The 13,150-nt window shown below is 53.9% G+C and overlaps 1 protein-coding gene across 3 annotated transcripts in view; it reads left to right on the plus strand.

Annotated features, from left to right (window-relative positions):
* Clip2 (CAP-Gly domain containing linker protein 2) overlaps positions 1-13,150 on the plus strand; it is a 43,295-nt gene that overhangs the window by 8,744 nt on the left and 21,401 nt on the right. For all 3 annotated transcript variants that reach the window (XM_048369395.1, XM_048369408.1, XM_048369405.1), the window contains exons 2-3: positions 1,736-1,918; positions 8,187-8,743. In XM_048369395.1, the coding sequence (XP_048225352.1) occupies positions 1,792-1,918; positions 8,187-8,743 (684 nt within the window). In that variant the 5' untranslated portion in view covers positions 1,736-1,791. The remainder of the gene's footprint in view (positions 1-1,735; positions 1,919-8,186; positions 8,744-13,150) is intronic.

The following is a 13,150-nucleotide window of genomic DNA, read 5'->3' on the forward strand; positions in this document are numbered from 1 at the left end:
GAGGGTTTTATCTTGCCAGTACTGGGCCTTGAACGCAGGGCCTGGGTGCTGTCCCTGAACTTTTTAGCTCAAGGTTGTCACTCTACCCCTTGAGCCACAGCTTCACTTCTATCTAGCTTTTTGGTGTTAATTTGGAGAAGACTCACGGGGGCTGGGATGTAGCTAAGTGACAAAGTGCTTAGCTAACAAGTAGTGTCCTGCGTTCAGTCCCCAGTACCAAGAAAGGAAAGATGAAAAAAAAAAAAGTCTGATGGGCTTTTCTGCTCAGGCTGGCTTTGAACCACAATCCTCAGATCTTAGCCTTCCGAGTAGCTGGGATTCCAGACACTGGTGGCTGTTTTCTGAGCTTTGATGTCTGATGTTGGTGTTGGCCTCAGCTGGGGACCCAGGACCAATGGGCCCCCATCCGTGCAAGGCCTGGCACCCAGTGGGGTCTCTCTGGGTCTAGGCCGAGCCCCCCACCTTGAGCAGTGCCTCCAGGGCGGAGGCTGCGTCCTGCCTGCCGCTGGCCTCCTGCATCAGCACTGGCACAAGGGTGCTTGTGAACACAGGCCTGAGCAAGACGCAGGAGATGGGGCCATCCGCCCCCGGCCCCCTGCCAGTCTATCTGTGGTGTCCAGAGTCGCCCGCCTTCCCCAGGGAAGCAGCTCTGTGGCACAGTGCTTTCCTGGCATGAGCTGGGCCCTGGGTTTCACTTCAGCACCACGGCCAACCAACCAACCAAACATAAAAATGGCTTCCCTTACTGAAAACTTAGGGCTTGCCAGGTGCCAGTGGATCCCGCCTGTAATCCTAGCTACTCAGGAGGCTGAGGATTATGGTTCAAAGCCAGCCTGGGCTAGAAAGGTTACTCAGAAAAAGCTAGGAGTGGCGCTGTGGCTCAAGGGGTAGAGTGCTCACCTTGAGCAAAAAGAAACTCAAGGACAGTAGTAGCCAGACCCTGGGTTCAAGCCCCAGGACCTGCTAAATAAAACAAACAAAAAAACCATATAAGGGGCTGGGAATGTGGCTTAGTGATAGAGTGCTTGCCTTGTATACATGAAGCACTGGGTTAGATTCCTCAGCACCACATATATAGAAAAAGCCAGAAGTGGTACTGTGACTCAGGTGGCAGGGTGCTAGCCTTGAGCAAAAAGAAGCCAGACAGTGCTCAGTCCCTGAGTTCAAGCCCCAGGACAGGCCAAATAAATAACACAAACAAAAAAAACCCACTTAAGGCTCTCCATGATCTTGAGATTGTGAGTATGCCGGCAGGAAAGACTTTCTTTCTTTCTTTCTTTCTTTCTTTCTTTCTTTCTGTTTCTGGGCATTGACTGCACTTGCTATGTAGGTGCTCTACCTCTTGAGCCAGGCCTCCTGTCATGCTTTAGTGGTTTTCAAGTTGAGTTTTGTCTTTGCCTGGGCTAGTCTGGACCTCAGTCCTCCTCCCTGCACTTCCTGCATAGCTGGGATGACAAGCTTGCTCTACTGATCCCAGCTACTGATGAGAATGGGGTATTGCTGACTTTTGCCCAGGCTGTCTTTGAGCCTTGATGCTGTCAACTGAGATTACACAGCTCAGGCCCTGAGTTCCAGTTCCAGGACTGGCACAAGATAAATTAATAATAATAATGAAAAAGTGACAACTGCCCTATGCTGCATGGGGGCAGTGTTCTGGAAGGTTCTGGGCTGCATGACCTGGGCTGATGTCCCTGCATGTGGTGATGTCACCTGTCTTGCCCTTTGTCCTCCACAGGTAACAAGATGGCGGAGAGGACGTGAGTGCCCTGTCCCCCCACGTGGAGAACCATCATGCAGAAACCTAGCGGCCTGAAGCCCCCCGGCCGGGGGGGAAAGCACTCAAGCCCCATGGGTAGGACCTCGGCTGGCTCAGCTTCCTCCTCCGCCTTGCCATCGGCGGCCACCGGCTCCAAGGAAGGTGTGTGGGGCCGCAGGGACGGGGGGCCCTGGGAGCTCTCCTTGGCAGGTTGGGTGTTTTGGCTGTGGGGGCCTTGTGGTACCGTCCAGGCTGGCCTCCAGCTCTCTATCCTCCTGCCTCAGCCTCCAGAGTGCTGGGATTACAGGACTGTACCACTGTGCCGGGCTGTATCCATTTGTTCTGATACTAGATTGGGGAAGTTTGCTGTAGAGGCCGCAGCTGTGTCTGATCCTATTCCCTTGGGCAGGCACAGCTATCCTTGGCTCTGTGTGTGTGTGTGTGTGTGTGTGTGTGTGTGTGTGTGTCTGTGTGTGTGTGTGTGTGTGCGTGTGTGTGTATAGGTGTTCTAGGCCCCCAGATCCACAGATTCTCCTCTTTTTATTTTATTTTTTGCCAGTCCTGGGCCTTGGACTCAGGGCCTGAGCACTGTCCTTGGCTTCTTTTTGCTCAAGGCTAGCACTCTGCCACTTGAGCCACAGCACCACTTCCGGCTTTTTCTATATATGTGGTGCTGAGGAATCAAACCCAGGGCTTCATGTATACGAAGCAAGCATGTTTGCCACTAGGCCATATTCCCAGCCCCCAGATCCTCCTCTTGTGTAAAGTGATGTAGTATTTGCATGGAGCCTTCAGTCCATCTTCTGGTTTGTGGTGTGTGTGTTTGTACACTCCTGTGTATGCTGGTCCTGGGGTTTCAATTCAGGGCCTGGGTGCTATCCTTAAACTTTGTTTGGCTAAAGGCTAGTGCTCTACAAGTTGATTCACAGATCCACTAACCAGGGGCTTTTTGTTGGTTAACTGGAGATAAGAGTCCTATGGACTTTTCTTGCCCCAGCTGGCTTTGAACCTTGATCTTCAGATCTTAGCCTCCCAAGTAGCTGGGATTACAGGTGTGACCACCAATGCACAGCTCTCTGCCCATTTTCAGCAGCACAGAGCTGAGCACTGCAGGTGAGCTGTCCAGAAGCGCCAGGTCAGGGTGTGGTGGGGCTGGCCCCGAGACTCCGGCTGGACAGCATCCAGAGCTGGCACCCTGTGCCCTCCCCAGTGCTGCCAGGCCCAGTTCTGCACACTTGGCCCACATCCCACGTGGGTGGGTGATGGGAGGAGCCAGTGGTGTCACTAGCGGGTCACCCTGTCCCCAAAAGGGCCTGGTGCTGGGGGACCCCAGAGGTGCCTGGGCCCCAGCGCAGGGCGGCCCTGTCCTGTGCTGGTCCTGAGCGCAGGTGCTTGTGCCAGGGCTCCATCACAGCCCGGATGGCAGCATTTGAAGTGACTTATCCTGGATGTGGTGCAAGCCGGCCCTGGCTTCCTCCAGCAGTGGCCAAGGTCACGCTCAAGGGCGGCTCCTGTGCACTGTCCCTCTGGACCACATCTGAGGTTAATGGTGCAGGATGGGGACATCAGGCCCTGCCACGCGGGGCATGGTAGGGCGGGGGCAGGGGGCCTCTGGACTCCCATCCTGGGCCACCCTTGCTCTGGGGATGGGGACTGGGCAGCCGGTGCTGCCTGGGAGCCTGGAGCCGGTAGGGGGGTGGGCGGGGGGCTTATCCATGGGAACTGGCTCTGTTCTCTTGTGGGTAAGGACTGCCCACCCCTCCCACCGCCCTTGCCACTGTCCCTGCCACCATCCTTGGCTGCATGCCAGGCCACAGCCTGGTCTTGGGGTGGGAGCCGGGGCAGGGAAGGGGCTTCTGGGTTCTCTCTGGTTCTGGAAGGGTGGTGGGGGTGGGTTGAGCTGCAGAGGCCCTCAAGGGCAGGCCTGGGCCTCCTGGAGGCTGGGGAAGGGCTCCATTTCCAACTTTGAGCCCCTCTGAGGAGAGGAGGAGCCCGGAAAGCTGCCTGGGGGTGGGTATCTCCATGTAATCCTCTGGGGCCCATGGGGTGGTGTGGCTTCCCCTCTGTCCCGTAGCACTCAGGCAGCAGGCTGTGCAGGCAGAGGGTGGGCGAGGCTGGGGGGAACTGGTCTGCTTGGGGGTGCCGGTGAGGGGGGCCAGCTGGCATGGATGCCTGCAGCTGGCTCTGGCTGCTGGGAGTCCGGGTTGCCCATTTCCCAGTGCTCCTTGTTTGTAGCCCCACCCAAAGTGCTCATTAGCATTATATAGGAAACTCCTAGAAGTCCTGCAGCAAACTGCAAACTGTTCCCCCTTTTGTGTGGGTCCCCTGCTTGAATTCAAGGCCTGGGTGCTGTGTCTGAGCTTTTTTTTTTTTTGCTCGAGGCTGGCCCTCTACCACTTGAGCTACAGCTCCACTTCCAGCTTTTTGGTGGTTCATTGGAGATAAGTCTCATGGACTATTCCTATCCGAGCTGGTTTTGAACCATGACCCTCAGATCTTGGCCTCCCATGTTGCTAGGATTACAGGCATGAGCATCAGTGCCTGGTACAAGTACCAGTTTTTAGATGTTTTTCGCTTGGGCTATCTTCTGACATGTGGCCAGGGTGGCAGCGGGGAAGGGTGGCCTCCGGGAGCCAGGCCTCCAGTAGGACCTAGTCCAAGGTTGATGGCGCCGAGGGTGGGGTTTGTCATGTCATGGCTGCGGGTCACTGCAGGGCTCCTTGTGGATTTTGCTTTTTCTTTTCTTGAGTTGTACAGAGGTTACAGTTCCATAAGTCAGGTTATGAGTACACTGCTTCATTGTCAATGATACCCCTTCCTTCCTTCCCCCCATATCCCCCTCCTCCCCCTCCCCACATAGTTCATTTTCCACATAGTCCCTTTTTCCCCCCTTTTTGAGACAGGGTCTCACTATGTAGCTCAGGCTGGCCTCAAACTCAGATCCTCCTGACTCAGCCTCCCTGGGATTACAGACATGTGCCTGCTGCCATACCCTTGGTGTTTTGGTGGCTGGAGTGGGGAGGCAGGCGGGCTATGCGGGGGGGGTGGGGGGGAAACTCAGGTGGGCCTCGGCTTTCAGGACTCCTTTCCTCTGGGAATGGCTGCCTGTTGGTCAGTGGAGCAGGTGAGAGGAGGGAGGGCTCGGGTGGTGGTTCCGGGGCCCCCTGGGGAGGGGAGAGCAGGACCCAAGGATGCCATGAAGAGTGGCAGTTGGTTATTATGGGAAGGGAGCCTTAGATTTTCTGGAAGCACAAGAAAGGTTAGGGGGGCCCTGGGGAGGGAGGGAGGGAGGGCAACAGTGATGAGGGAATGGCCCTAACGTGGGCTCTTTGAGGCTCAGGCCGTGGGGTCCTTGTGTGGCCAGGGGGCTCCCAGAGCGATCGCCATGTAGCTAGTCTGGAGCCCCTGCCACACTGGGAGAGGAGCGGGGCGTAGATTGAGCCACCAGCAGCTTCTGCCCAGCTGGGGGATCCGGGAAGGAGTGGGAAGTAGGGCCAACAGCCCTGCACTTCCTGGGGCCAGAGGTCACGGGACCCCCTCTGCCATCCACCCTACACTTGTGGCTCTTGGGGTGCATGTGGGGAATCTAAGTTGTAGACACAAACTTTGCCTGGTCCCCACTGGCTTGGCCACAGCTGTCACCAGACGTGGAGGGGGGGGTGGAGCCTCCCTTCCTTTCTGAGCACCCCACTTGCCCACCTCCCCAGCTGCTGCAGACGCCTTGTGCTCTCAGCTCTGCTTTGAACTTGGGCTCCTGTCAGTCTTATTTCAGGCAGGAAGCAGCTGCTCCCAGAAAGGCTTACGGTGTGTCACTGCTCCCTGCTGGGTATCCTGGGGCCGGGGGCTCTGGGCTTTGTGAGGGTGCTGAGCCCTAGGGGCCGCCCCCCAGACCTTCCAGACCCTTACTCGCCTCCGACGATGGGGTCACCAGGCCACCCGTGGGTCTCAGGGCTGTGACCACACACCAGGCCCCTGGTTAGGAGAGGGATATGTGGGGTTCCATGTGACATGCTGTTCTTCTCTTTCTTTCCTTCTTTTTTGGATATTACTGGGATTTGAACTCAGGGCCTCTCCCTAGCTAGTTAGGTGCTCTACCACTTTAGGGTTTTTTTGCTTTAGTTTGTTTTCAGATGGGGTCTTGTACTTTGGCCTGGATTTAACAACCATAGACTGAAATCCTACCTCTGTCTTCTGAGTAGCTGGGATTGCAGGTCTGAATCACCACACTCGGCCCTCTGTGGTAGGCTCTGAGCAAGGGTTTTGTTTTGTTGTCTCATGAGGAAACCGAGGCACTGACACAGACACCGGGTTGGCCAGGTCCAGCCAGTGTTGCGAGGTTGTCTTGATTGAGGCTATGTGGGGTCTCTTCTGCTCTCCCATTTGTGGGCAGCTGAGTTTGGGGCCTGCTTTGGTGAGGGATTTGATAGGAGTGGGTCCCTGGACTGTGGGGGGCAGCGAGGGGCCTGTGACCCAGAGGGTGAAGGCAGCAAGCGAGTCTGAGCACCGGGACTCAAAACCTGGATTTGAACAGCTGTTAAAACAACTGGTGTGCAGGCCTGTGAGCCCTGGAAGAGGCGAGGAGGGGGAGATTACCTGAGGGTCTCCAGGGCCAGGGCAGCTGGGGTTGGGGACAGCTGGGCATGCAGCTTTTTTTTTTTTTGGCCAGTCCTGGGGCTTGGACTCAGGGCCTGAGCACTGACCCTGGCTTATTTTTGCTCAAGGCTAGCACTCTGCCACTTGAGCCACAGCACCACTTCTGGCCATTTTCTGTATATGTGGTGCTGGGGAATTGAACCCAGAGCCTCATGTATACGAGGCAAGCACTCTTGCCACTAGGCCATATCCCCAGCCCCGGCACGCAGCTTTTTGCTAAGAATAGCTATGCCGCATCCCCCCGGACCTTGAAGGCTTTCTCTAGGCTCTAATGAAATTTGGGGACAGGTAGAGACCAACCCCCTTCTGAGCCTAGCCACCCTGTCACTACAGAGACTGTTGGAAACAGGTATGGGTTGCCCTGACACCACCAAGTGTATTTGGTGTGTATGGCCAACCAAGAAGGCTCCGTTCTGCATGGTGGTGCATGCCTATAATCCCAGCTACTTCCCTGAGGAACTCTGGAGTGGCTGGTGCCATGCCCCTTTGTGAGGGGCCTTCGGCTGGTGGTTTCTAGTCCCCTATGGGTAGCTCAGTGACCTGGGCCTGGGTTACAGCCCCATCTCTGCTGTGTACTGTGGGCCAGGCCTTTGCCTCTGAGCTGAAGAGTTGCTCTTCCTATTAGGAAGGCCAGAGTTGAGCCCCAGGAAGGCCCGAGATTTAAGTGCTGTTCCTTCCCTTCTATCCCTGGCTGGGTCTTCAGCGCAGAGGCTGGCAGGAGCGTTAAGAAGGGAGGAAAGATCTCTTGAGCTATCCCAGCCCTTTGACATCTGTGTCTCTTTGTGTGTGTATGTGTGCGTGCATGCGTGTGGGTATATTGGGCTTGAATTCAGGGTCTCGCTTTCATTTAGCTTTTTTGTTTAGGATTGGTGCATTAGCACTTGAGCTACAACTCCACTTCCAGGTTTTGCTGCTTAATTGGAGATAAGAGTCGTGTGGACTTTCCTGCTTGGGCTGGCTTTGAACCAGGATCCTCAGATCTCAGCCCTCTGAGTAGCTGGAATCAGGCGTGGACCCCAGTGCCCCACTCTCTGTGGCTTTTTCTATCCCAGTTGGCAGGGTGTAGACTGAGTCCTTTACAAGGACAGGGCGGAGCCCCTCCTTGGTGTTCTTGGGTAAGAGCTGCAGGCCGCAGGTCCCTTCAGTCCTCAGGGGTGGGTGCCTTCCAGGGACCACAGGTAGTGAAGTGAAGGCTGTTGCTTCTATGGAAGGGGTGTCTGAGCTGAGAACTATCCGGAGGAGGGGCAGTGAGAATGGGATGAGGCCTGGGGACGCCCAAGGTCTTGGGCAGGGCATGGTGGCACACAGGTGTGACCCCAGGAGGATCATGAGTGGGAGGCCAGCCTGGGCAGCATTAGGGAGACCATGTCTGAAAAACAAAACAAAGCTGGGCACCAGTGGCTCACGCCTATCATCCTAGCTACTCAGGAGGCTGAGGTCTGAGGATCACCAGTCGAAACCAATCTGGGCAAAAAAGTCCATGAGACTCTTATCTCCAGTGAACCACCCAAAACCAGAAGTTGGAGCTGTGGCTCAAGTGGTGGAGCACCAGCCTTGAGTGAAAAAGCCCAGCGAGGGCTCCAGGCCCTGAGGGCTGGGATGCGACCCAGTGGGAGTGCACTGGCCATGCTGGGTTCCACCCTTGAACCAGGGAGGGGAGACAGGGCCAGGGAAGGGGGGGGGAGAGGGGCTGCCTCAGTTTCCTGGGCAGGTGGCCCCTGGCCCCCGCAGGCCCCGGGTCCTCAGGGCCACCCCTTCCCCTCCCGCCCGCCTGCAGGGTCCCCGCAGCACAAGCCCACGCCGGCCCCAGCCCCGGGCCCCGCCGCGCCCGGCCCCGCCGCCCCCGAGAAGCCGGGCCCGCGGGCGGCCGAGGCGGGCGACGAGTCGACCGGTGACTTCGAGGTGGGCGAGCGCGTGTGGGTGAACGGCGTGAAGCCGGGCTCGGTGCAGTTCCTCGGGGAGACGCAGTTCGCGCCCGGGCAGTGGGCTGGCGTGGTGCTGGACGAACCCGTGGGCAAGAACGACGGCGCGGTGGGCGGCGTGCGCTACTTCGAGTGCCCGGCGCTGCGCGGCATCTTCACGCGCCCGTCCAAGCTGGCGCGGCAGCCGGCCGAGGGCGCCGAGCGTGAGGCGCGCGAGCCCCGCGAGCCACTCACCGCGCACAACCTGTCCCTGCACGCCAGCAGCGCCACGCCGCCGCCCGGCCGCGCCCTGCCGCTGCGCGACGCAGTGCTGGGCTCCGGCAAGGCCGGCAACGAGTCCGGCTCCAACCTGTCCGACAGCGGCTCGGTGAAGCGGGGTGACAAGGACCTGCGGCTGGGAGACCGCGTGCTGGTGAGAGCCGGGGGCCTGCCGCGTCCGCCCTCCTGCCTGCCCTCCCTTTTTCCTATCTGCCCTCCCTCCCGCCTAACCACCCTCCATCCTGCCCGTCTTCTCACCCTCCCTACCTCCCTCCTTCATCTGCCCATCCATGTTTAGTCTTATCTCCCTGGGACAACATCCCTAGAGAAACATCTTGGAGGGAGACTTCGGGTCACAGCTTCAGAGGGTTCGGGCTGTGGTCGGCTGCCTTCACGGCTCCCCGCCTGAGAGCCATGGCCAAGCGCCTCGAGCCTTGGTGGGCAGCGCTGCTCTCCTCGAAGTGGCCAGGAAGCAGAGCGGAAACGCCTTGGTGCCCCGCCCCCACCGCTTCCTCCAATCAGGCCTCGCCTCCTGACAGCCCACGCAGCTACGGAGGAACCCATTGGTGGAGTCAGAGCCCCATGGGCCAATCACTTCAAGGCCCCTAAGCTATGATGCATCAGAGGATGCACCCTTGGGGGGCGGGGGCTGGGCCCCTCAGACAGCTTGAAACCCAGCAGCCTTACCTTTGCTCCTTGGCCTAGGCAGGCACGTCTGCACCGTGCGTCCCCCACTACTGGCTTGGGGAATGGGCAGAGTCCAGCTCTGAGAGGGGAGGCTTGAGGCTGTTTTTAGCCTTCCCTTGCTAGAGTCTCCAGGCATGAGGCTGAGCTGTATGCCAGGGGCCAGGCCGGCTCACGATGGTGAAGACACAGCAGGGGGTGGCTGCACAGCCCCTCAGGAGTGTGACCTTAGTGTAGAGCTTCTATTTCCCAACTTTGAAATGAGGCTGCTGTTCACACTTTATAAGATTATATAAAGGGGCTGGGAATATGGCCTAGTGGCAAGAGTGCTTGCCTCGTATACATGAGGCCCTGGGTTCAATTCCCCAGCACCACATATACAGAAAACGGCCAGAAGTGGTGCTGTGGCTCCAGTGGCAGAGTGCTAGCCTCGAGCAAAAAGAAGCCAGGGACAGTGCTCAGGCCCTGAGTCCAAGCCCCAGAACTGGCCAAAAAAAAAAAAAAAATTATATAAATCCAGTGGTAAGATGTCTAGAGGCTGGGCATGGGGGGGAGTGCATGTCTGTAATTCCAGCCACTCAGGAGGTGGAGGTAGGAGGATCAAATCCAATACCAGGCTTTTGGCTCTTTGTCCCTTTTTCTTCCTTCCTTCCTTCCTTCCTTCCTTCCTTCCTTCCTTCCTTCCTTCCTTCCTTCCTTCCTTCCTTCCTTTCTATCTAAAATCCCTTGAAAGGCCCATCTGGGCCCAGGGACTCTACTTCTTCTTCTCCTTTTTTTTTTTTTCTTTGCCAGTCCTGGGGCTGCAACTCAGGGTCTGAACACTGTCCCCGGCTTTTTTTTTTTTCTCAAGGCTAGCACTCTACCACTTGAGTCACAGTGTCACTTCCGACTTTTTCTGTTTATGTGGTGCTAGGCAAGCACTCTACCACTAAGACACATTCCCAGGCCCTCTTCTGCTTTTTTATAGCTGGCCTACATTGGAGCTATGCCCCCTGCCATTTGAGCCATACTCCCACCACATGAACTACACTTGGACCATGCAAACCATGCCTGTCACATAGCCATGCCCTACAACTCTGGCCACTCCCCTATATGCAACCCCCACCCCCTCCACCACCAGTTGAGCCACACCTTCTCCAATCAAGCCATGTCCATCACTTGATCCACCATTTAAAAAATTTTTTTTGGAATTTATTTATTAATTAAAGAAAAGTTTTTTGACAGGGTGTTGTGCAAAAAGGGTACAGTTACATAGTAGGGCAGTGTGTACATTTCTTGTGATATCTTACACCCTGTTTTTCTTTCCCTTCCCTAGGTCAGGTAGGCATATATACAATACACAATGTACCAAGAACATATACAGTAGCCACATGGCCTGCGCCAAAGGAAATTCACCTAGGGCTTTAAATGTAATGTCGACATTAGACAATATTTCGACAATAGTCTTATATGAACGTACATACATAGATTTTGAGCTGTTGTATTCCAGTGAGAGGTCAATTTTTGACCTTTATATGTTGAGTAGTTGTTTGGTTTTAGTTACATAATGTTGGGTCGCTGACCCAATCCTGTGGGAAATACCATTTGACAAGAAGTTTTTGGTTTCACAGACCTGGTCTCTACTGTCTCCCTGTCACCCCATCCTAACAATCATATATCAGGGATATCATGCCCTTTGTTTTCTGTGTTCTAGGCTTGTCTCGCTCAACATTATTTGTTCAAGTTCTGACCATTTCCCTGCGAATAATAATATTTCACCATTCCTAATTGCTATGTAGTATTCCATTGTGTATAGGTACCATATTTTTTGGATCCATTCATCTATGGAGGGGCATCTGGGTTGATTCCATATTTTGGCTATTATGAATTGTGCAGCAATAATCATGGAAGTGCAAATGTCTTTTTGATATCTTGGGACCTGCTGTTCAGGATAGATGCCTAGGAGTGGTATGCCTGGGTCATAGGGTAGGTCTATATTGAGCTTTTTGAGGAACCTCCATACTGTTCTCCAAAGTGGTTAAAAATATTTTTTATGGCTGGGAATATGGCCTAGTGGCAAGAGTGCTTGCCTAATATACATGAAGCCCTGGGTTCAATTCCTCAGCACCACATATACAGAAAACGGCCAGAAGTGGTGCTGTGGCTCAAGTGGTAGAGTGCTAGCCTTGAGCAAAAAAGAAGCCAGGGACAGTGCTCAGGCCCTGAGTCCAAGCCCCAGGACTGGCAAAAAAAAAATAATAAGTAATAAAAATTTTATTTAATGTTATTTTTTGTGCTGGTCCTAAGGGTTTGAAACTCAGGGCCTGGGCTCTGTCCCTGAGCCTCTCTGTGCTCAAGGATAGTGCTCTACCACTTGAGCCACAGCTCCACTTCCAGCTTTTTCTCAGTAACTTATTGTAGATAAGACTTAAGACTCTCCTGCCTGAGTGGCTTGGAACCACAATCCTCAGATCTCAGCTTCCTGAGTAGTTAGGATTATAGGTGTGAGCCACCAATTTGGCTGTTTTGTTTTGTCTTTTCTTTCTTTTCTTGAAAAATTAAATTTTATTGACAAAGTGTTGTGCAAAGGGGTTACAGTTACTTAATAAGGCAGTGAATACATTTCTTGTGATATCTTACACCCTCATTTTTCTTTCCCTTCCCTAGATCAGATAGGCATATATACAATATCCAGTGTACCAAAATCATATACAGTAACCACATAGGGTACACCACAGGAAGTTCACCTAGAACTTTAAAGATAACATCAACACCTTCTCTTGGAGTTGTTTTTGCTTATACTGGTCTTATATGATCATGTGTACATAGCTGTTGAGCTATTGTGATCCACTGATAGGTTTATTCTAGACCTTTTTATGTTTAGTAGTTGTTTGGCTTAAGATACATAATGTAAAAAAATTTTCTGGTCAATTTAGAGAGATAAGAATCTCTTGGAATCTCCTAGGCTGGCTTTAAATCAGAATTCTCAGCTCTCTGCATCGTAAGTAGTTGGGATTATAGGCATGAACCATTGGCTGAGCTTTTTTTGTTTTTTGTTTTTTTTTTTTAAAAAACACTTTAAATCCTCAAGGACAAAGAACTGAAGAGATGGCAGCAACAGAGTTGGAAATCTACCAAAGCCATGCTCAGAGCTGGAATTGGAGGAGACAGAAACGCCCTTGTCAGTTGACTTGATTAGGCACAGCCTGTGTCAGCTTCATGGGGTCCCTGGGAGTGGGGTCTGCATCAGGCCAGAAACAGGAGGATCATGAAGTCCCCTGGATCTCATCTGTGCTCTTGCCCACCTTTGGCTGGTGACTGCCCTACAGGCCGGGTCTGGGATGGACCTCTGTCTCCTAAGCTCCTTGAATAGAGGTCCATGAATATTCATGATCATGAATATTTATGTGTATGAATATTCATCACACCATAAAACTCTGGGAAGTAAAGTGTGACTGCAGAAATAAGATGTGTTAGAAGACAGATGAAGGAAGTCTGAGAAAGTTGAACAAGAAGACAGATGGAGAAAGACAAAAGAATTCCCCTACTGTGTTTGCAATGTGTTTTGGGACCTGAACTCAGGGCCTGCTTCTTGCTAGGCAGGTACTCTACCACTTGAGCCACGGCTCCTGCCCCAGGCCTTGTTGCTTACTTTGTTTTTCAAGTAGCATCTCATGCTTTTTCCCCATGGTTGGCATTGGACTCTGACCTTCCTACCTCCTCCACCTCTGAAGTAGCTAGGATTACGGCATCCACTGCCATGCCTGGCTAGAGAGAAGCACATTACACGATGTGTCCAGGATGTCTTAACAGCTAAATGATTGTGGCTGCAGAAAGATTAGACGAGGAAAAAGGAGGGCAGATGATCCAGCAATTTGGGAAAATTCCCTAGAAATGA

Source organism: Perognathus longimembris, chromosome 1 (genome assembly GCF_023159225.1).
Source record: "Perognathus longimembris pacificus isolate PPM17 chromosome 1, ASM2315922v1, whole genome shotgun sequence".
NCBI classification, from domain to species: Eukaryota; Metazoa; Chordata; class Mammalia; order Rodentia; family Heteromyidae; genus Perognathus; species Perognathus longimembris.